This window comes from Puma concolor, chromosome D1 (assembly GCF_028749965.1).
Source record: "Puma concolor isolate L17-30 chromosome D1, mPumCon1.1.hap2, whole genome shotgun sequence".
Classification (NCBI taxonomy): domain Eukaryota; kingdom Metazoa; phylum Chordata; class Mammalia; order Carnivora; family Felidae; genus Puma; species Puma concolor.
The window spans coordinates 110,013,216-110,037,535 of record NC_141676.1 but is presented as its reverse complement, the minus strand read 5'-3'; the positions used below and the strand labels follow the sequence as shown (position 1 = coordinate 110,037,535).

The following is a 24,320-nucleotide window of genomic DNA, read 5'->3' as shown; positions in this document are numbered from 1 at the left end:
TTGTATATTTTTATTAGATTTATATAGCAATAGTTTATATATTGTATAATGTTAAAATTTTCAACTTCTGTATGGTTCATTACTATCATACAGAAGTACAACTGATTTTAGTGTATTAATCTTGTGTCCTGGGACCTTGCTAAAATCACTTATTAGATCTAGGAGTTCTTTTTTAGCTTCTGTGGGGTTTTGTCTTTAGGCAGTCCTGTATCTGTGTTTTTTCCATTCATTTCTGAGCTGTGTGACTTTTATTTTTTTCTGCTGTATCCTATTGACGAAGAGCTTCAGTATGATTTTTTCAAATGGTGAAACGTACATGACATAAAATTTACCGTCTTAACCATTGTTAAGTGTACAGTTCAGTGGCGTTACGTATTATATCCACATTGTTGTGCAACCATCACCTTCCGTTTCCAACACTTTTCTCATCTTCCCAAACTGAAACTCACTCCTGCAGCCCTTGGCAACCATTCTGCTTTCTGTATCTGTAAGTTTGACCACCCTGGCCGCCTTGTGTAAGTGAAATCATACAGTGTTTGTCCTCTTGTCAATGGCCCATTTCACTCGTGTCTTCAAGGTTCATCCATGTCGTAGTGTGTCTCACAACTTACTTCCTTTTTAAGGCTGAGTAATATTCTACTGTGTGTATATACTACATTTTGTTTATTCATCTGTCATTGAGCATTTGAGTGGTTTCTACCTTTTGGCTGTTGTGAATAATGCTGTTATGAACATGAGCATACAAATAGCTCTTTGAGTCCTTGATTTTTGGGGGGAGGGTGGCACAAAGGTGATTTTATTAAAGCACAGGGACAGAACAGGACCCTTGGGTAGGAAGAGCTGCCTGAGTCCTTTGTTTCAGTTCTTTTGTGTATTTATCCAGAAGTAGAATTACTGCATTATATGGTAACTCCGTGTTTAATTTATTGAGGAACCACAAAACTTTTCCTCAAGGGCTGCATCGTTTTACAGATCCACAATCACAAGCGTTCCCGGTGTCTCCACACTCTTACTACCAACACTTGTTCTTTTTCTTGTTTTGATGGTAGTCCTCCTAATGTGAATGCGTATGAAGTGGTGTCTCGTTGTGATTTTGATTTGCATTTCTCTAATGACTCTTCTCTAATGACTTTAACATGTACTTATTGGCCGTTTGCACATCATCTTTGGAAAAGTATCTATTCCTGTCTTCTGTCCAGTTTTTATTCTATGTATCTGTGTGTCTATTTATTTATATGTTTTTGAGTGAGTGAGAGAGAGAGAGAGAGAAAGGGCGTGAGTGAGCAAGGGGCAGAGACCGAAAATCCCACAAGGGGCAGAGAGTGGGACGGAGGGAGGGAGAGGGTGAGGGGCAGAGAGAGAATTCCACATGGGCTCCGCACTGTCAGTGCTGGGCTTAAGCTCACCTGACGTGGGGTTTGACCTCAGGAATGGTGAGATCTTGACCTGGGCCAAAGTTGGATGCTTAACCGACTGAGCCACCCAGGTGCCTCCTTTGTCCAGTTTTTAATCAGCTTGTTATCTTGTTGTTGAAATGTAGGAATTCTTTACATATTCTGGATGTTAACCCCTGATTGTCAGATATATGGTTTGCAACTATTTTCTCCCATTCCATGGATTGCTTTAACACTGACAATAGTGTTCTTTGGTATACAAAAGTTAAGTCAACCTTGCATTCTTGGGACATACCCTCCTAGGGCATGATGTATTATTCTTTTTACGTATTACTAGATTGAATTTGAAGGTTAATTTTGGAAGGTGATTTTTAACTGTGAATTCAATATCTTTAACAGATACGGGAATATTTAGTTTATTTCTTTTTTAGTTAGCTTTAATAACTTGTGTAAGAATTTGTACACTTTATCTAAGTCGTTTAATGCAGGAGCGTAAAGTTGTTCTTAAACATTATTACCTTGTTGTCCTTTTAATGTATGTAGGCTTGATTTGGGATTGCCTCTTTCATTATTGATTTCTGGTATTATTCTTCCCTTATGGTAATTTTGGGTTTAATTTGTTCTCTAGTTTCTTAACGTGGAAGCTTGCATCATTGGTTTGAGAGCTTCTTTCCTAATAGGTGTATTTAATATAATAAATTTTTCTCTAAACACTGCTTTGTCACATCTCACACATTTTGGCATTGTTACATTTTCATTTTTCTTCAGTTCAAGATTTGTTTTTCTTGAAAGTTCTTCTTTGACCTGTGGATTATTTAGAAGTGTGTTATTTTTTTTTTTTTATTTTTTTTTTTCAACGTTTATTTATTTTTGGGACAGAGAGAGACAGAGCATGAACGGGGGAGGGGCAGAGAGAGAGGGAGACACAGAATCGGAAACAGGCTCCAGGCTCTGAGCCATCAGCCCAGAGCCCGACGCGGGGCTCGAACCCACGGACCGCGAGATCGTGACCTGGCTGAAGTCGGACGCTTAACCGACTGCGCCACCCAGGCGCCCCTAGAAGTGTGTTATTTAATTTCCAATTGTTTGGGGGTACTTTCCTATTTTTTATTTCATTTTCCCTTTTATGGTTTTTAGTCTAATTACATTATTGTCAGAGAACATACTTCTTATAACATACTTATAATTATTATGACTTCTTTTATGGCCCAAGATAAAGTCTAATTTGATGAATGCTCCATATGCATTTGAAAAGAATGTCTATCTGCTGTTATGGGTGATTCGTTCTGTAAATGACAACTAGAGTCAGTTGGTTGATGGTGTTCAATCCTGTAACAGACTGGTGTGAGAGCTTGAGTGACAAGTGAGGAAACGGATTAGCAAAACGACACTTTCCAAAGCTTTGGTTCTGAGGTGAAGGGAAAGAGGGGTCCTGCTAGAGAGGAGAGTAACTAGAGTATACCTAAATGTAATCGGAAGGATTTCATGCAGAGAGAGTGTGTGAATACACAGGAAAATGGGCTATGTTTTCTGAGAATAAGGGTTTCCAAAGGAAGAGCTCTGGGATTGTCCCAAGGAAGAGGGCAGGTTTTCTAATGAGGTAGGAAGGAAGAAACGTTAAAACCTTTCGTGGCTTTCCTGTAAAACTGGCAAGAAACGTCGACTCCCCCTTTGCTCGGCCTTGCAAGCGCGGGGTAGCTCTGCCTGCCTCTCTGACCGTAACCAAAAGCCTGCCCCCGTCCTTCTGATCTCTTTGTTCTGGCTGCAGTGGCCCTCATTCAGATTCTCTAACCCAGTGGTCTCCAGACACTTTTTAAAAAACAGACTGCATTTTTTTAGCGCCATTTCAGATTCATCGCAAAATTGAGCAGGAAGTACAGAGTCCGCGCGAGCCCTCACACACACCACAGGCACGGCTTCTGCTCTTGTCAACTTCCTGCATCAGAGTGGCACATTTGTTTCAGTCCACGCACCCACACTGACACCTCCTGTCACCTGGCATTCACACTTGACATTGGGATCACTCCTGGTGCCGTCCGTTCAATAGATTGTGACAAATGTGTAATGAGGGGTATTTACCATTATAGTGTCACAGAGAATAGTTTCACTGCCGTAGAAATCCTCCGTGCTCTATCAGTTCATCCTTCCCTTCCCACTGATCCCCAGCAACCAGTGATCTTTTTACAGTCTCTCTAGGTTTGCCTTTTCCAGAATGTGATGTAATTGGTATCATGTGGTCATAGTACATAGTCTTGTCACACTGGCTTATTTCATTTAGTAATATGCATTTAAGTTTCCTCCGTGCCACCTCGTGGCTTGATAGCTTACTTCTTTTTAGCGCTGAATAATATTCCATTGGCTGCATGTGCCACACTGTAATTTTCCATTCATTTACTGAAGGACACCTTGATTGCTTCCAGGCTTTGACAGTTATGAATAAAGCTGCCATAAACATCTGTGTGCAGATAGGTTTCCAGCTCATTTCACTAAATACCGAGACGTATGATTGCTGGATCATATGGTAAAACTTTGTTTAGTTTTATAAGAAGCTGCCAAAGCTCTCTTCCCAAATGGCCGTTATTGATTTCTACATCAGTAGAGCTTAATTTTTTATTTGTAATTACTTTTAATTTAAAAAATAAGAGTTCTAGTATTTCCTTCTGACACTGCTACGGATCATCTCTCACTGTTTCGAGAGTGCAAGCCCTTTCTTGCCTCATGACGTGTCCTCCTCTTGTTAGAGGCTACCCTTTGTATGGCTGGTTTCTTCTCATCCTGCAGGTCTCAACTTAATGCCACTGCTGTGTTCTGGTCTCCCCTTCTAAATTTGTTCCTGTCGTTTTATATTCTACCATAGTACCCTGTTTCCTCAGGATTCTCGCAGAGTCATGACACCGAGGCTTTTTTCTTTAATTTTTTCTAACGTTTATTTATTTTTGAGAGAGAGAGAGAGAGAGAGAGAGAGAGAGAGAGAGAGAGAGTGTGTGGGGGAGGGGGAGACAGGCAGGCTCTGAGCTGCCAGCACAGAGACCAACGCAGGGCCTGAACCCATGAACTAACTATGAGATCATGACCTTAGCTGAAGTCAGATGCTCAACCCAGGTGCCCCAAACACGGAAGCTTTTTATCCAGGAAGGAACTTTATTTGTGCCAGCACCACTCAGTTGGGTTCCTACCCAAAGAACTGAGCACTCAATGTCACATGGCATAGTTTTGTTTTAATTTTTTTTTTTTAACGTTTTATTTTTGAGACAGAGAGAGACAGAGCATGAACAGGGGAGGGTCAGAGAGAGGGAGACACAGAATCCAAAGCAGTCCAGGCTCTGAGCTCTCAGCACAGAGCCTGATGTGGAGCTCAAACTCGCGGACCACGAGATCATGATCTGAGCCGAAGTCGGATGCTTAACTGGCTGAGCCACCCAGGCGCCCCTCATGGCATTGTTTTTTAAAATACATTTTCTATTTCTTTGTCTCCCCATATATGGTAGGTAACACATTAACATGTAGTCTGATTAAGTAGTCTCAGTTTACAAGGTCATGAGGGATGTTGTCACGCAGGCGGATAGCCAGGTTACCTTGAAGTTTTCTCTCCCTTTTTTTCTCCCCTTAGGGAGGGGACCCTACCACAATAGTACTTTTGTGAAAATAAATAACACACTTCTGAATTCATGGGTCAAAAGAAAAGTCTTCAAGGACATCAAAGTATACTTAGAACTGGATGAAAATGAAAAAAAAAATACAAGATGTCAAAATTTGTAGAATGCAGCTAAAGTTATATGGAAAGGGCAATTTTTATAGCATCAACTGCCCATACTAGGAAGGAGGAAAAGTCTCACATCAGTAACCTTAGCTTCCACCTCAAGAAACGAGAAAAGCAAGGGGCGCCTGCGTGGCGCAGTCGGTTAAGCATCCGACTTCAGCCAGGTCACGATCTCGCGGTCCGTGAGTTCGAGCCCCGCGTCGGGCTCTGGGCTGATGGCTCAGAGCCTGGAGCCTGTTTCTGATTCTGTGTCTCCCTCTCTCTCTGCCCCTCCCCCGTTCATGCTCTGTCTCTCTCTGTCCCAAAAATTAAAAAACGTTGAAAAAAAAAAAAAAAGAAACGAGAAAAGCAAAACCAAACTCTTTGAAGCAAGTGGAAGTAAAGAAATCACTGGAATTGAAAACAGAAAAACAAGAGAGAACAATTAATTAAATAAAAAGCTGATTCTTTGACAACGTCAAGAAAATCTAGAACCGCTAGCAGGAGTGACTTACATACAAAAGAAGACACAGATTGCTGATATGAGGAAGGAAATAGATACAGTTGCATGTTTTGCAGCTATTAAAAGAGTATTGACATACTATGGACAACTCTATGCATTTAAATGCAGCAGTTCCTGGGGCGCCTGGGTGGCGCAGTCGGTTAAGCCTCCGACTTCAGCCAGGTCATGATCTCGCGGTCCGTGAGTTCGAGCCCCGCGTCAGGCTCTGGGCTGATGGCTCAGAGCCTGGAGCCTGTTTCCGATTCTGTGTCTCCCTCTCTGTCTGCCCCTCCCCCGTTCATGCTCTGTCTCTCTCTGTCCCAAAAATAAATAAACGTTGAAAAAAAAAATTAAAAAAAAAATAATAAATGCAGCAGTTCCTTTATGGATTCCTTCTTTTTTTTTTTAATGTTTATTTTTGAGAGAGACCGAGCATGAGTGGGGGAAGGGCAGAGAGAGACGGGGAGACACAGAATCTGAAGCAGGCTCCAGGCTCCCAGCTGTCAGTGCAGAGCCTGATGCAGGGCTCGAACTCAGGAACCTTGAGATCATGACCTGAGCTGAAGTCAGATGCTTAACCGACTGAGCCACCCAGATAACTCTGGACCAGTTCCTTTAAACCACACCCTATCAGAACTTACCCACTGTGAAATAGATACTCTGAATAGTTATGAATCGATAATTTAAAACCATTCATAAAAGACACTGGGAACAAGGCAAGGATGTGTGCCCTCCCCACTCCTGTTGAGCCTTGCACTAGAGGTTCTAGACAGGGCAGTTAGGCCAGGAAAGGAAATAAAAGGCGTACAGATTAGAAAGGACTGAAGAAAACTGTTCCAGTTTGCAGATAGCATGAGTGTCTATGTATAAAGTCCTAAGGAATCTACATTTAATTTAAAACTTTTAACTCCAGAAGTCCTTTTAAATATCATGTTCCTTTACTATTCATTCTTTGAGCTTTTCTGTCAGTGTTGAATTCATGGAGGAAGTGAATCCACCTGGAGGCATGTCCTACAGCCTTTTTTTGAAGAAGTTGGACTCTTTGCTTCTGAGACTTCTGTTGACGGCTTATACTGGTTTTTTTTTAACCGCTTGCTAGGATAGTATGTGGGATTCTACGAGAATTGGGATCAACTTCCCTGATCTAACATAAATGCCTTAGAACTTGAGCTTTAATCCAAGACAGTTGGCTTTCTCATTTCACCTCTCTGCACCTACCAACTAATAAGAGTAAGGTAACCACTCCTGTGTTCTCTTCTCCACGTTTGTGTGTGTTAACTCACAGTTTTACCATTTAGGTGTTGTATGTCATGATGAAACTTTGAGAAGCACTGATGAAGAGTTGCATAAATTGATGTCAGATACAATAGGAATCATTTGAACAATCATTTTCTTTAGTATCATGTTTGAGGTATTTTTATTGTCCTTATTCTTTTGTATTTGATAACTGATTGTAAACTATTTTTGCAGAATTATGTGATATTATACAGTTGAAAAGGTAGATACCCATGGTGTTAGTCTTACTTTACCAGCCAAGGACTTTGTGTTTTTCTCTTTATGGGAAGAAAATCTTGCATTAGCAACTTTGGTTTTCATTGTTTTGGGAGATGATTCTCAATGCATTTCAATGTTTCTGTGTGTCTTATGAGCAGACACTGGCTGCTTTATTCCTGGCTTTTTTTTTTTTAATGTTTATTTACTTTTTTTTTTTTTTTTTTTTTAATTTTTTTTTTTCCAACGTTTATTCATTTTTGGGACAGAGAGAGACAGAGCATGAATGGGGGAGGGGCAGAGAGAGAGGGAGACACAGAATCGGAAACAGGCTCCAGGCTCTGAGCCATCAGCCCAGAGCCTGACGCGGGGCTCGAACTCCCAGACCGCGAGATCGTGACCTGGTTGAAGTCGGACGCCTAACCGACTGCGCCACCCAGGCGCCCCATAATGTTTATTTACTTTTTGAGACAGAGAGACAGAGCATGCGTGCGAGACAGGCAGAGAGAAAGAGGGAGACCCAGAATCCAAAGCAGGTTCCAGGCTCTGAGCTGTCATTACAGAGCCCCACGCAGGGCTCGAACTCATGAGCTGTGAGATCATGACCTGAGCTGAAGACCGACTGAGCCCCCCCAGGCGCCCCGTCCTGACCTTTTTTTAAGTACGTGTGTATAGCAGACCTTGGAAGCCAGAGATGATGGCTTCCTCCAAGCAAAGGACAGGCTTGCTTGCTGCCTATTTGTTACAGGTGGCTTGAGATTTCTCTTCTATAATGTAGCTCACTTTTGTATCATGTCCCTTGTCCCTCTTCAGGTTGCCTTCAGGGCTGAGGAATTGATGTGAGAAGGAAGGTCCTGTGACTGTTGTCATGGCTGTGAGAAATAAACTGTCATTTTTCTCGGATCAAGAATATCTTGTCTTCTGCCAACACCTAGGAAACTGGCATTCTGATTCCTTAGGTTTCAAGAAGAATAAAATTTTATCCCCTTGACATGGTTCTTGATGCTCTTGATATATTTTACACGTGTTATTAATCAACCGGCTTTAAAACAAAATAGTAGATTCGGTGTGCCCTGTGTCACATGCTCTGTTAGACCTACATGGAAGGACGTAGATATTGAAGAGGTGCCACAGCTTGTCTGAGGGCCGGCTGCACATGGTCTGCGGCCTTAGGTTGTTCCTCTCGAAGGCAGTTTACATAACATAACATTAAATACTGATTGAACACTTTTACTGTTTTGAGTGTAAATGAGTGTAATTTTTAATCTTTTTGTCTGTATGGGACTATTGAAATTTAAATTGTAACAGGACCTTTAAGTTAAATGCTTTGATAATTTTCTTTTTGATAACATAACTAAAATGGTTTTTTTTTTGTTTGTTTTTTAAGAGTTGTTCTCTGTGTACTTCAATCTGTACCTTAAACCTGCACAAGACATTAATAGAGTTTTAGTGGCTAGAATAATTCATGCTGTGGCCAGAGGGTGCTGTTCGCAAACTGATGGATTGAATTCCAAATTGTTGGATTTCTTTTCCAAAGCTATTCATCATGCAAGGTAATCTAGTCTCGTTTTGTTCTGCATTGGAAATCTATTTGATCTTTTTGCAAGTATATCTTTTATTTTCAGTGCGTGCGTGTGTGTGTGTGTGTGTGTGTGTGTGTTTTAATGTGTATTTATTTTGAGAGAGAGTGCAAGGGGGGGGGTCAGAGACAGAAAACCTTAAGCAGGTGCCATGCTATCAACCCAGAGCCCGACGTGGGGCTCAGACTCATGAACTGTGAGATCATGACCTGAGCTGAAATCAAGAGTCAAACGTTTAACTGGCTGAGCCACCCAGGTGCTCTGCCCGTCTGTCTTTTAGACCTAGCATCTGAAAATGTTACCAATTAAAAAAACAAAAATAAAAACATCGGCCCATTGTAGTAGAATTAGTAGATTCCTAAAGAAAGTAGCACTCCAGCTATTCTTGAATATCCAAAGGCAGAACATGAAAATGATGTTTTTAAGTGGGAGATCAGTGCTGCTTTATTAAAAAAGATAAATATCCTCTTAAGTAGTTTGATTTTCCCCATTTTTGAGAATAGATGTACTAAGAAAAAATGAACTAGTGTATTTTGGAAGTATCAATATCTTACATTTGTGCTGCATTAGTCTATAACATGAAACATTGTATACATGGTGTTTGAGCAGCAGAGAGAGCTGGTGTCCTAGCACCAGATAATGTTGTTGCTGCCTGTAGTCCCACTAGGATTTGTTTCCTGAATAGTTCTGAAACTAAGGCTATTGTTATTTGAAGATTAGATACTTTTTTCTTTCCAGCGTGCAACTTCATAACTGTCTTCAGTGTTCATTGTCTTCCCTGTTAAGCGGAGTGTGTTTATTTCTGTGACAGACAAGAGAAGAGCTCTGCAGGTCTAAACCACATCTTAGCAGCGTTTGTTATCTTCCTCAAGACGTTGGCTGTTAACTTTCGAATTTGCGTGTGTCAGTTAGGAGATGAAGTTCTTCCTACCTTGCTTTATATTTGGACTCAACACAGACTTAATGATTGCTTAAAAGAAGTGATTATTGAATTATTTCAGCTGCAAATTTATATCCGTCATCCAAAGGGAGCTAAAACCCAAGAGAAAGGTAATAAAAGGCAGTTTTTGCTGTTTTGAATTTACTTCCTCATCGAAATGTAGGGGCTTAAGTATGAAAATTGTATTTTGTAGGAGGTTATGACCTTCTTATGGATTACTGTGCTTGATAATGGTATTAGTCACAGGGATATTTCTCACACTTTTTTTAGAATTTGAAGTTGTGGTAGCAAGTCATATTGTGCCGTTTGTTTAGTACATTGCTAAGCATCACGAGGAAACACAAATACGACGCGATGTCCCCTCTGGGAGCTGATGATGCAGCAGTTAGGTGCTAAAAGCTATTTCTCATACTGTAGCGTAAAAGAGTTCAGAGAAGGCAGGGTCTTGTTTATTTACATGTGGCTTTTATTAGGAGGTAGGAAAGATAAATATGGACCCAAAGCAGTCAGATTAGTCAGTTCCTCAGGGAGATGTGTACATACTGCTTTAAACCTCATACTTGATCCAGACCCCTGTTTGCTGGGAATACCAGAAATGAATGATTTCTCCTCTTTGATACCTTTACCTTCGTTTTTCATCAAGAGAGGATTGCTGGTTAATACATATCGCATATTTGAAAGCAGCTAGGATAGTAGATCTTAAAAGTTCTCATCACAAGGAAGAAGCTTTTTTTTTTTTTTTTTTTTTTGTTATGTAAGGTATGTTCACTAGACTTACTGTGGTCATTTCACAAGGTTATACAAATACTGAATAATTACACTGTACACATGAAACTAACGTTGCATGTCAATTATACCTTCATAGAAAGAGTACTGCTGAGATGGTTTCGCTTCATTCAGTAGAAGGGAACTTTATTGGGCGGAACAGGAACTGAACGAGTTCCCCCATGCTCAGGCTGTGTTTACTTTTGTCCTTGTACTGGCCTTTGGATGAATTCATCATGGCAAGCGTAATGACTGTGTTAGGAAATCATGCTACACTGAGTAATAGCAGCTAAAATGGAGGAAAACAGTTATAGCCAATTTTTTTCAAAAGTAGCAATGTTTAATTGGCTCTTCTAGTATGTGTAATTAGAGTATTTGTGGCCCGAGAAACTACTGAAGTCAAAGAATGGCAGATTCTCTTAGTTTGTCATCTTTCACACAGCTTTCACCAGGATGAAGATCAGGCTTAATTTATGGGATGGCATGATATGTTTAGGGTTTTAGTTAATGGTATATTTAGGATGAAAATTGACAGGATGGTGAGTTTGCCAGAAACACTAATGTAGTGTTCGACTGCGTTAATAGATTTTATGGTTCTTTGTGGGGAGTAACAGCTCCTTTGTTACCCATCTGGTCAGATGACAGTGGGAGTATTCTGTCTACCAGATTTTGGACAGTCACCATTTGAAGAGAGATATAGTAGACTGGAGTGTGTTTAGGGAAAGGTGACCAGAATAATGAGAAGTCTGGGTAGCATGTCATTTGTACACCAGTTAAAGGAACTGGTAACATTTTTCTCTAAATGATGTAGTGAGAACTTGGTCCTCATGTAAATGACAGAGCATGTTAATTACATTTGCCTCAGGGGAGAGACACAGTTAAAGTTCTATTGAGATTTTCATTGAGTTGATCAGAGAAAAATCAGACTATTGAAGAATTTTATAGGAAACACAGGTAAGCTGAGCATGAAGCGGACACTTACAAAGTAGAGTTTGCCAAGGATATTGTCCCAAGAGGCGTTAGTACTGAGTGGGCAGTTGGCCCAGTTTCCGCCTCAGTAGCTGAATAGTTTTGTGGGAGGTGGTGGGGCAAATGGAGTGTGTATGTAGATTATATTCTCTTTTTTTGAATTACAGGTGCTTATGAATCAAATAAATGGAAAAGTATCTTATACAACTTATATGATCTGCTGATTAATGAGATAAGTCATATCGGAAGCAGAGGGAAATACTCTTCAGGATCCCGTAATGTTGCTGTCAAGGAAAACTTGATTGACCTGATGGCAGATATTTGTCACCAGGTACAGTTGGTTGAAATTTTCCATTAATTTCCTTTTATTTGGTGGGTTTTTTTTTTTTTTTTTTTTTTTTTTTTTTTTTTTTTAGAGATAGAGAGAGGATCTTAAGCAGGCTCCAGCGTGGAGCCTGATGCGGGTCTCCATCTCACGACTTGTGAGGTCTTGACCTGAGCCAAAATCTAGTTGGATGCTTAACCAATTGAGCCACCCAGGTGCCCTTTACTGGACTTTTCAAATGTGCGTTCTGATAGGAAACCTTGTCAAATTATTTTGTATATGCAGCTTTTCTGTTCAAAATACTGTAAATATTTGGAATTAATCTTCTGACTTAAAAAATAACTATTTTGCACATATGAACTTAGCGAAAACTAGTGATGAACTCTTCATTCCTTTTTTTTCAACGTTTTTTTTTTTATTTATTTTTGGGACAGAGAGAGACAGAGCATGAACGGGGGAGGGGCAGAGAGAGAGGGAGACACAGAATCGGAAACAGGCTCCAGGCTCCGAGCCATCAGCCCAGAGCCCGACGCGGGGCTCGAACCCACGGACCGCGAGATCGTGACCTGGCTGAAGTCGGACGCTTAACCGACTGCGCCACCCAGGCGCCCCGAACTCTTCATTCCTAAAAGGTTGTCTTAGAAAATCAGATTATGGGGGCGCCTGGGTGGCGCAGTCGGTTAAGCGTCCGACTTCAGTCAGGTCACGATCTCGCGGTCCGTGGGTTTGAGCCCCGCGTCGGGCTCTGGGCTGATGGCTCGGAGCCTGGAGCCTGTTTCCGATTCTGTGTCTCCCTCTCTCTCTGCCCCTCCCGCGTTCATGCTCTGTCTCTCTCTGTCCCAAAAATAAATAAACGTTGAAAAAAAAAAAAATCAGATTGTTTCTTGTTTAAAATTTTTTTTTCTACTGAGTTAGAAATCACATAGCATACAAGTACACAATTGAGTGGTTTTCAGTATTTTCACTATATTGTGCAAGCATCACCACTGTGTGATTCCAGAATATTTCCACTACTCCCCAAACAGATTCTGTACCTGTTAGCAGTCAGTCCCAGTGCCCAGCTTTTTTCAGTTTTTAGCAGCTAACCACTAAGCTCCTTTCTGTCTCTAAAGATTTGCTATTTTGGACATTTCATGTAAATGAAATAGAAACACAACTGTAAACTACGTGGAAACAACTTGTAGTCTTTCGTCCATGTTGTGCTAGGAACTAGTGGTTCATTCCTTTTTATTGCCTGATAATGTTTAGCAGTGTGGGTATTTTACATTTTGTTTGCCCGTTCATCAGTTGATGGCAGTTTTTTTTTTTCTAATGTTTTTATTTTATGTTGAGAGAGAGAGAGAGGGACTGAGTGTGAGTGGGGGAGGGACAGAGAGAGAGACACAGAATCTGAAGCAGGCTCTAGGCCCTGAGCTGTCAGCACAGAGCCCGACGTGGGGCTCGAACCCACAAACTGCGAGATCATGACCTGAGCCAAAGTCGGATGCTTCACCGACTGAACCACCCAAGCGCCCCTATGGCTTAATGTTTCTTAAGTAAAACTTTTTCCCAGAAATTTGATTAACATCCTGGGTAATTTCATTTGTCAGATATTTTCTTAATGCTAAACTTAAAATACTTTTTTTTAATTAAAAAAGCTTTTTAAAATTTAATCCCATTGAAAATACAGATTTTTTCTTGGTAATATGTGCTTCCCGGAGAGCTGTTACAGTCCTGTAAAATGTTTGTTTATTACTATGTTATCATACTTATATATTTCCATAATTTATTACTTTTGCTCTATGACTTTCCTGTGTCTAATTTGAGGAGGAACATTTTTTCCATCATGAACTATTAGAAAACAGGAACAGTGTGAAAAAACAAAAAAAGTAAGTTGTCTTTTTGTTATTTTACAGGTTTTTAATGAAGATACCAGATCTTTGGAGATTTCTCAATCTTACGCTATCACACAAAGAGAACTTAATGATTACGGTGCAACTTGCAAAAAGAGGAAAATAGAATTAGGCTGGGACGTAATAAAAGATCATCTTCAGAAGTCACAGAATGATTTTGATCTTGTGCCTTGGTAAAATGTTCTCTTTTTCAGTGTCATCCTGGTCTCATTTAGTTTTTCTTACAAGACCTCTACTACAACAGCCTGGCCATAACTAGGTCATCTGTCCACTCCTAAACCAGTCATTGGCGGAGGGGAAGGTGGTTGCTGGGACGTGTTGAGGTCCACCACCGTGGCTCATGTGCTGGAGCCGGGGCCACGGCCTTAGCAAAGGAGATGGGGGGACAGCAGCCTGGGAGACAGTCATGTGTGGCTCGTGGAATTTCCTGAGTTGCGCATCTCAACGTAGACATTTTAGCAGGTACAGCACCTGCTAGTAAAAGTAGCTTGGGAAGAAATTAAAGATGGCATTCAGAAATCACAGAATAATTTGGACCTCTTGCCACAATGAAAGGTTGTCTTTTTAAAATTTTGCTGGGTACAGCATACACAGTTACTTAAATGATTAAATTGTTGACCTCTGTGATAACATAAAATATTAGGTTTGGTAGGAGTCTTTAGAATTCATCCAGTCCAGCCTGTTCGTTTTATCAAACTGAGGAAGGTTCCGCAGCTTGAACAAGGACACTTAGAAATTTGTAGGTGACAGTCAAGCTTCTGTGATCCCTGCCTCCGTTTTCCCCATGTTGATGTAATAGTTAAATATAATTGCGTTGTGGGGGAAAGCGTCTTGATTTAGATACCTAGTGTTTGAGCTCATGTTTATTTTATATAGTGGAGGATCCCTATTTCAGATTCTTCAATTTGTTCATTTCCTGCAGGGTTATTTATTGAATACTTGCTTTGTGCCAAGCATTATAGATGCAAGGATGAATAAGATAAAGTTCTTCTTGAGCAGTATGCATTCTAAGAATTCACAGCAAATATTTTTTGACTTAACCAACATCTAGGAAGAATAGTTGTTTGGCTTTTTTGTTCTTGTTTTAGAGGAATATTCTTCGTGGCCAGAGAGTAAGGATGGGTGTGATAATTCAGAAGTAGAAAATTGGGTTATTTAGGGGCGTCTAGGTGGCTCAGTCAGTTAAGCATCTGACTCTTGATTTCGGCTCAGGTCATGATCTTACGATTCGTGAGATTGAGCCCCACATCAGGCTCTGCACTGACAGTATGGAGCCTGCTTGGGATTCTCTCTCTCTCTTTCTCTCTGCCCCTCCCCTGCTTGCTCTCTTGCTCAAAATAAATAAATTTTATTAAAAAAAAAATTGGAGCATCTGGGTGGCTCCATCAGTTGGGCTTTCAACTTTGGCTCAGGTCATGATCTCATGGTCCGTGGGGTTCGAGCCTCACTTCGGGCTTTGCTCTGACAGCATGGAGCCTACTTTGGATTCTCTGACACCCTCTCTCTCTGCCCCTCTGCCACTTGGGTGCTCTCTCTCTCTCTCTCTCTTTCAAAAATAAACATTAAAAAATTAACAAAAAAATAAATAAAATTGATAATTTACTTTTTATTTATTTTTAAGTAGGCTTCAATGTGGGGCTCATACTCCCAGCCCTGAGATCAAGAGTTGCATGCTCTACCTACGGAGCCAGTCAGGTGCACTTACCTTTAGTTACTCCTCAGAATTTTTGTGTAAGGGAAATACGACAGCTCCCCTACCTGGCCAAAAAGTTGTCATTCTTCCTGCCACTTTAGGAAGTAGGGCTTAATAAATACCAAGAGCCTTTTATTTGGAGAGTAGTATGGAAAGTAATGATGGTGATTCTTTAGGATATTGTAAAGGTGCTATGTGTGTAGATTTGTTTTCTGTTAGCTTGTTAACAGACTTGAATCATTTTCAAATTAATTACACTTTTTTCTTTTAGGTTACAGATTGCAACCCAATTAATATCAAAATATCCTTCAAGTTTACCTAACTGTGAGTTGTCACCATTACTGATGATACTGTACCAGCTTCTGCCTCAGCAGCGACATGGGGAGCGCACGCCGTACGTGTTACGGTGCCTTGTGGAGCTTGCATCGTGTCAAGGCAAGAAATCAGACCTGGAAAGCTCACAGAAATCAGATTTATTGAAACTCTGGACTAAAATTTGGTCTATTACTTTTCGCGGTATAAGTTCTGAACGAATACAAGCTGAAAACTTTGGCTTACTTGGAGCTCTAATTCAAGGTGGTTTAATTGAGGTTGATAGAGAATTCTGGAAGTTATTTACTGGGTCAGCCTGCAGACCTTCATGGTAGGTTGACTTATGTATTGTATTAGATTTTTATATATACATATACTTTTTTTTTTCCCTCTGGTTTTTGTAGTTTTTCACTTCAGTTAAAAATATGTTAAATTCTGGAGGTGCCTGGGTGGCTCAGTCGGTTGGGTATCTGACTTCGGCTCAGGTCATGATCTCCCTGTTCCCGAGTTCGAGCCTGGTTTCAGGCTCTGTGCTGACAGTTCGGAGCCTGGAGCCTGCTTCAGACTCTGTGTCTCCCCGCTCTCTACTCCTCTCCCACTCATGCTGTGTCTGTGTCTCTCAAAAATAAACGTTTAAAAAAAAAAAAAACCAAAGAGATTCAAATTGTTCTTGAGGGAAAGAATGTGGACAGGAGATGGTAACTTAAAATTGGTGCATTGCTGCTTTTCCTGCAAGAATATATAGGTAGCATTTATAGTCTCCTCTTGCAATGCTTTTCTCCCATTCTTGACTCTCCTATTCTGTCACTCAAGGGTGGGGAACGCTTTGTCATTCTTTCGTCACATGTAATCTAATTTTGGTTATTCTCATGATAGCACTTACTGCAGAAAGAAAACTATTAGGGCTGGGCCTGGGGCGGTGGTGGGGGGAAAGCTTATTTTTAACAACAGCGCCCTCTGTTTTGTTGTAGTCCTGCAGTGTGCTGCTTGACTTTGGCCCTGACCACCTGCGTTGTTCCAGAAACAGTAAAGACAGGAGTGGAGCAGAATACATGTGAAGTAAATAGAAGTTTTTCGTTAAAGGAATTGATAATGAAATGGCTCTTATTCTATCAGTTAGAGGATGACTTTGAAGACAGTACCGAGCCGCCCCCAGTTCTTCACAGGTGATTTGAATTCCTTAGCATCCAGCTGCTTTTTGTATGGGGAGGTACCGGAGGCTTGTGCTTGTTTGATACTCGATGGCTTGTCGCACAGTGGTAATGTGGGGTTTCTTAGACCTTACCCCAAATATTAAACAGTCCCTTTGTTTTTCCAGTGTTCTGTGTCTTTGTGCTTGGAGGTCTTCATGTCCTTTTACTTTGTTTTTATCTCTGCTGAGACAGTGAGAACACAGGGGGATGTGCCTGTATAATACGAATTATAATTCTTTGAGCACTTCCGTGTTCCTTTGTGATTTTCTGTGAGTAGGTTCATCTGCATGTATGTCTGACGCAGACGTATCCCGGAATCAGAATGGGAGTATCTTGTGTGTGACGGGTGTTAAATTAATGGGGGGGGAGGAAACTGGAGACAGTCAGAATGGGGCTTAAGCCCCAGAATGGGGAGCAGCTTGACCCTGTAACCTTTCCACAGCTGGTGGTCAGGACTGAAGGAGTAGAGGATGGGATTTTGTGGGTCCTAGTGCTTTTGTTTTAATTTCACAATCTGTTTCAGATACAATTTTTAAAAATTAGATGAGTCTGCTGCCAGGAAGTGTTGAAAATTATAGTAACATAAAATAAACGTATGCTTCTTAATTCTTGTTTTAGATGTTAAAAAATTCAGTAACGATGAAAGAAAGTGATGTCAAGATTTACAACCAAACATGGATATTTAAGTATAAACAATGCATTCAATGGGTTTTGATCTTCTAAGTGAAGATTTTTTTAAATTTTCCTTTGTAGTAATTTTCCTCATCTTGCGCTGGAGAAAATTCTTGTGAGTCTCACCATGAAAAACTCTAAAGCTGCAATGAATTTTTTCCAAAGAGTGCCAGAATGGTATGTTATCTAATAGAGTTCTGTATTCGTTTAAGCTATGGCTGTTAATTACAAAGATAATAATTTTAGCAGGGTAGTAGCTACGTCTTAAAAGTTATGAACTAAGTTGATCAATTAAAGAAAATTCCATCTCTGAGCCAGGGAAAAAGCTGCTTTTAATTCAATGATAGTGATCTGCGTTCTATAATTTTAGATCCTGTCGACTGGTTTTTAACGCCGTGTAGTAGAGCGTGGCAACACTTGCCAATGGAAGAAATAGAATAGTTATCATGGGTGGTTAAGACATGAGTTTTTTATTTTTTTATTTATTTATTTTTTCAACGTTTATTTATTTTTGGGACAGAGAGAGACAGAGCATGAACGGGCGAGGGGCAGAGAGAGAGGGAGACACAGAATCGGAAACAGGCTCCAGGCTCTCAGCCATCAGCCCAGAGCCTGACACGGGGCTCGAACTCACGGACCGTGAGATCGTGACCTGGTTGAAGTCGGACGCTTAACCGACTGCGCCACCCAGGCGCCCCAAGACATGAGTTTTTTAAAGATGTGACCCATTTTTGTATGCCATGTAAAATCTGTTCGTTTTAAAATTAATCTAATGGAGGATAGGTCAAAGTAAAAATAAGTCTAAAAACCTCATTTTAGTTGATTGACTCAAGAGGCCCCTGTTTATCACTGTGGCGGAAAATGACTCACTAGTATTAGGACTCCTGATCTCCCTTGAGAGGGCATAGCATGAAAAACTCCTTCATTTTGGAGAAATCAAAGGGGAAAAAAGGAAAGTGTTTTCAGATAATGTTTATCTTAGTGTTTGTACCTGGTGCTATTAATGTTTTCTTTTTAATAAAGTTTTCTGACTTTGCCTTTGAAATTATAACCTCTGTGTCTTTCATCCATGTGTTAGTGGAATTTGCTATTGCAAAATGAAAGCTGGTACATGAGCGTAGCCATTCCAAAGCCGAGAAGCCTTTAAAAAGACTAATCCGTTAATTGTGTAAGCAGTCTGTAAAGTAGATGCTAAGTTAAAGTTTTCATTTGTGATATATTGCTGCTGCGTGGAGGTGAAGCAGTTGGTCACTTGATTGTACATTTAAGGTCTTACTCTCTTGAAGTGAACAACACCACAAAAATGCAGAGGAGTCTTCGTTCTCAGAAATTGAAGAACTGTTTCTTCAGACAACTTTCGACAAGATGGATTTCTTAACCATTGTGAAGGAATGTCCCGTAGAAAAGCTCCAGTCCAGTGGAGGCATTTCTGTCCACCAGAACCTCAAGGAATCACTGGATCGCTATCTTCTGGGGTTATCAGAACAGCTTCTAAATAACTATTCCTTTGAGGTGAGATTTTCAGAAGAACTAAAGCCTACATCTGACTCAACTTTGGTGGACTGTTAGGAAGGAGAAGCAGGGAGAAGGGGCCCTGAGGATGGTGACATGCTTGATTAAAAAAAGCATAGTGACAGTACATGCGTACAAATAGGGAAGACTTACCACAAGAACAGAAAGACCCAAGAAGAATAATTTGTGTTATTTTTATACCAGGAATTCCAGTAGATGTTAAAGAAGTAGAATTCTTTGTGTGGGTTCGTGGGGAACAATAATGGTTTGGAGCATAGGGATTATATGATGAGAAAGAACCTCTCAACTGAGAGGAGGGAGAGGTTACAATAACAGACAAGAACATCATTTAAACTGATCTAAAAGATCTTGGTGACACTTGAAGAGGGAGAAGTGTTAATAAAATGTAATAAATGATCTAGCAATCACCCATAGTTTAGAGGTCACTAGTAATTTCTCACAAATCGTTTTCTTCACTGTCTTAAGATCACACATTCTCATGGGGCGCCTGGGTGGCTCAGTTGGTTAAGTGTTCGTCTCTTGATTTTGGCTCAGGTCATGATCTCGTGGTGAGATTGAGCCCCGCGTTGGGTGTTGGGCTCCACGCTAGCAATGGAGCCTGCTTGAGATTCTCTCTCTCTCTCTCTCTCTCTCTCTCTCTCTCTCTCTGTCTCTCTCTCTTTCTCTTTCTCTCTCAAAGAAAAAAGATCACAAATTTTCTTTGTGTGTACCATTCTCTTGCCGAAACTCCCATTATTTTTGATGTGAAATAAATATCTTTCTACCTATTTTTGTGTGTTCAAAATCATCCACATGTCAAAATCCTGCTAAAGCCTTTTTTAGATAATCTCAGCCATAATAATTCATCTTTTGATTTTCACAGTACTTAGTATTTGTCAAAAAAAATTTTTTAATGTTTTATTTTTGAGAGAGAGAGCGTGAGTGGGGGAAGAGAGAGAGGGAGACAGAATCCAAAGCAGGCTGCAGGCTCTGAGCTGTCAGCATAGAGCTTGATGTGGGGGCTTGAAGTCAAGGACCAAGATATCATGACCTGAGCCAAAGTTGGATGCTCAACCGACTGAGCCACCCAGGCACCCTAGTAATTCTTTTTAAAGTAACTCTTAGCTGGGGCGCCTGGGTGGCTCAGTCAGTTGGGTGTCCGACTTTGGCTCAGGTCATGATCTCGCGGTCTGTGAGTTCGAGCCCCGCGTCGGGCTCTGGGCTGATGGCTCGGAGCCTGGAGCCTCCTTCCAGTTCTGTGTCTCCCTCTCTCTGGCCCTCCCCCGCTCACGCTTTGTCTCACTCTCTCTCTCAGAAATAAATAAACATTTAAAAAAATAAATAAATAAATAAAGTAACTCTTAGTATATTCCTTGTCCCATGGATATTTGTGTGTATGTTTTATATGCAGATGTTTCAAGCCATGCTGTAAATCTCTTTAAAGGACATCTGTATTTTTGTTAATCTTTGGATCTTCCACAATGCCTTGTTATATTGTAAATGGTGAAATATTTGTTGAATAAAATAAAATCTGTAAGTTACTCAGAGGAGTGAATTCAATAGCCAGGGATAATGACCCACAGAGCCAGAGAAGAGATAGTGTGTCTGTTTCATATGTCTTATCCTTAGTTACTGACATTCTGCTAGATCACGCTTGTAACCATTTTCATGACAAACTAATACAGTCTTCTGTGTTTTCCCCTAAAATGCCATTTCATACAATATAGGAACCGAGCAATCTGGAAATGTTATTTTTCTGTGTAGCCATTGCAGATTTGTAAATGTGTAAATTTGGCTGAGTGATATCTACTTGCAAAATTTGTGCTAGTTTCTAGAGTCTAAAAAGCTGAGTAAGTCGGGGTTCTTATCTTTCTGAAGCTCAAAATGTCATTTTAATATCTCTTTATGTGAATCTGATTTCTGCTCCTATTCAAAGAGTTATAGACTTTTATTTGTGTATCATTTTTTTTCTTTCCACCGTACCTCAAATATTAAGGGCCTTTGTGTACAGTACATTGTGCTACTTTAAGAGGAGATAGATGCCTAACTTGGCCATTAGGAGATAGTTTTGTTTTTCCCAAGATTTCTACTTATCACAACTCCGCAGGGATCTCTTAGATGTTTTTAGAGATAATCAGAATTATGCCACTATTAAATCAGTTAACTAGTTTCTTAATGTGTACCTAAGATTTGTTCCTACAAAAGATAACTGTGGTACTCAAAATTATTTGTGAAACGTGTATATTTTTTCTTTCTTGGTTCACTTGAAGTCTACAGATGCAGAAACGCTTATCCGATGTTCAAGTCTTGTGGTGGGTGTTCTTGGCTGCTATTGTTACATGGGTGTAATAGCTGAAGAGGAAGCATATAAATCAGAGTTGTTCCAGAAAGCCAAGGTATGAGAATTCATTCTGTTCACATTCTGGATAAATATGAGTGCAATGTATTCCTGGGGAAATTGGTATATTTGCTTGAGAAAACATAAAAACTTCTACATAGGGTAACCTTTTCTCTTTGGTTTATGCTGTCTGAGAGAAATGGAACTATCCATCCTTCCTTAAAACTTGATTTTAACCCAACTATACGTAGAGTAATTGAAATAGTATCACATTAACACTTAATCTTGGTAAAGAAAAATACTGACTTGTATGGGCACTTTTAAACGTTTTTTCTGTGATCAGTTATCCTAAAGAATCCTTGACTGAGTGTTAAGCAGGTTTGCTGGACACATGAAACTTACTTTCATCTCTGAGTCCTGTTCTGTCAGCGTGTGGTTTGTAAGGAGAACAGAGTATACGTTAAGTCATTAAAAACACTGTTAATTGTTACTATGACTTTCAGTTACTCTGGATAGCCAAGTATAACTTAAGAACACTGATTTTATTTCTTAAGTAGGCTTTGAAGAGCAATCCCTAAACTGTCATTTTAACTAGAGTTTGGATTTTTTCTTCTTTTATCAATAGTCTCTCATGCAGTGTGCCGGAGAAAGTATCACTGTGTTTAAAAATAAGCCCCATGAAGAATCTAGGATTATCTCACTGAGAAATTTGATGCATCTCTGTACACGTTGCTTGTCTAACTGTACCAGGGTAAGGTGTTCTTACTTCACTGTGTGGTCACTCAGCGTGGTGGATAACTGGGTGCTGGTGGTACTGTTTTTTGGTCCATTTGTAATTTACAATTAAATGGAATGTAAATAAAGGTAGCATCCACAGGAATAAAGCAACAGGTAATCTGAGTTTCTCAGGAACGAATTTCATCATTTCAGGAAGGTTTCTGGGATTACCACTTTTATAGACAACTACAGAGGCAACTCTTTCATGGCCAGGGTATTTTCTTTCATTTAGTAAAAATTTGTTGACTGTGGCCATGTGAGGTGCATACCACTGTACCGGGGCTAGTGAGCACCATGAAGATAGAGAACTCCAGCACATGCCTTGTTCTCTTTTGCCCAGATAGTCTTGTAGAACCCTGGGCAGAAAGAGTGTTGCTCTGTGTCATCTTTGTTTCGATTTGGAACAGGCCTAAGTTGTACCTGAGCCAGGCCAGGGTGTCAGTCACAGTTGGAAAGCAAGTTTTTTGAAAGCTAATAACTACATGGCTACATAACAATATTACCAGCACATATTTTTGATTTTATAATGTGTTTTTCTTTTTTTTTTTTTTAACTAAAAAAACGTGATGTGTTTTTCTGTGTTTTTCTGTAAATGGGGAAGGAGAGAAATGGAAGTATGAATTCAAACTTACAGTTATCACTTGTGTTTAGGGTCAGTAGTCGGTATTTTACTTTAATGTTTATACACAATATACTTAAATGTGCTGTAGTTATTACTCTAAGAAAAGAGGTTAGTGTTGTTGATGCAGTTCATATCTTGGCCCTGATAGTAAACTGATCATCCATGCTTCTCATGATAGAGAATTTCCAGCGTCAAAGAAAATCGGTATTTCATTTAAGATAGAGAAGATATTGTCTGCCAAGAATAAGTTTTTATTTTTTTGTTTGCTTGTGTTTTTGTCTTCATTACAGCCCAGTCCAAGTAAGATTGCATCTGGATTTTTCCTGAGATTGTTGACATCAAAGCTAATGAATGACATTGCAGATATTTGTAGAAGTTTAGTAAGTATGCGTGTTTTACCACCCTGTTTCATTGATTCTTTGATTCTTTTTTCGTTGATACCTCTCTTCGGTAGGTATTCATCTCACGATATATGGCACCTTATGTATTTTTAAATGTGGAAATTGAAGTTATTTGGTTTCGGAGGGGAATATATTCTTTGCTTCTTAATATCAGTACATACTGGTTGGCTTTTAGTTTTTCAGTAATTAGTAATAGACTGAATGATTGTAAAGTAATCATCCAGGCTTACACTTATTTCTATGTAACACTATACCAGAATTCAAAGTAATTGTTTATCTTTAAAAATAAAAACAAAAACTGTGTCAGACGAACAACACCTTCTCATCATGGCATTGACTTTTCTTCCATCCATACGAATGGGCTTTTGCTACATACATTCTTTAGTCTAGAACAGTGCCTGGCATGTACACTACTTACTCAAATGTATGTTGAATGAAAAATATTCTGTAATTTGGTCATTTTTCTATGTTGCTACATGCTGCTGTTTTTTATTTATTTATTTATTTTAATGTATATTTATTTTTGAGAGACAGAGACAGAGCACGAGCAGGGGAGGGGCAGAGAGAGAGAGAGGGAGACACAGAATCTGGAACAGGCTCCAGGCTCCAAGCTGTCAGCACAGAGCCGGACGCAGGGCTTGAACTCACGAACTGCAAGATCATGACCTGAGCCGAAATCAGATACCCAATTGACTGAGCCACCCAGGCGCTCCTACTTGTTTTTTTAAAGTAGCATTTGGGGCGCCTGGGTGGCGCAGTCGGTTAAGCGTCCGACTTCAGCCAGGTCACGATCTTGCGGTCCGTGAGTTCGAGCCCCGCGTCGGGCTCTGGGCTGGTGGCTCGGAGCCTGTTTCCGATTCTGTGTCTCCCTCTCTCTCTGCCCCTCCCCCGTCATGCTCTGTCTCTCTCTGTCCCAAAAATAAATAAAAACGTTGAAAAAAAAATTAAAAAAAAAAAACAATAAAGTAGCATTGTATCTCATTATATGGGAATGGTATATATGTATTTTTAGTCCATCTGACCTTACCATTAGATGTCGTTTCTATTTTGTTGTTGTTACAGAGAGTTTTGTGGTAAAGATTCTTGTATTTTTGTCTACTAGTATGTGTGTATATCATGAATGTAGAATAAATTCTAGCAGTGGAATTGCTTGTTTAAAAGGAATGCGAATTTTACTTTTTGATGGATATTGTCAATTTCCTC

At 40.1% G+C, this 24,320-nt stretch overlaps 1 protein-coding gene across 9 annotated transcripts in view; it reads left to right on the top strand.

Annotated features, from left to right (window-relative positions):
* The window catches only part of ATM (ATM serine/threonine kinase), a 133,117-nt gene that overhangs the window by 14,527 nt on the left and 94,270 nt on the right, over window positions 1-24,320 (top strand). For all 9 annotated transcript variants that reach the window (XM_086679204.1, XM_086679207.1, XM_086679203.1 and 6 more), the window contains 11 exons: window positions 8,514-8,679; window positions 9,518-9,756; window positions 11,548-11,711; window positions 13,601-13,770; window positions 15,562-15,933; window positions 16,574-16,768; window positions 17,549-17,644; window positions 18,754-18,979; window positions 21,250-21,375; window positions 21,943-22,068; window positions 23,007-23,096. In XM_086679204.1, coding sequence (XP_086535330.1) covers window positions 8,514-8,679; window positions 9,518-9,756; window positions 11,548-11,711; window positions 13,601-13,770; window positions 15,562-15,933; window positions 16,574-16,768; window positions 17,549-17,644; window positions 18,754-18,979; window positions 21,250-21,375; window positions 21,943-22,068; window positions 23,007-23,096 — 1,970 coding nt within the window. The remainder of the gene's footprint in view (window positions 1-8,513; window positions 8,680-9,517; window positions 9,757-11,547; window positions 11,712-13,600; window positions 13,771-15,561; window positions 15,934-16,573; window positions 16,769-17,548; window positions 17,645-18,753; window positions 18,980-21,249; window positions 21,376-21,942; window positions 22,069-23,006; window positions 23,097-24,320) is intronic.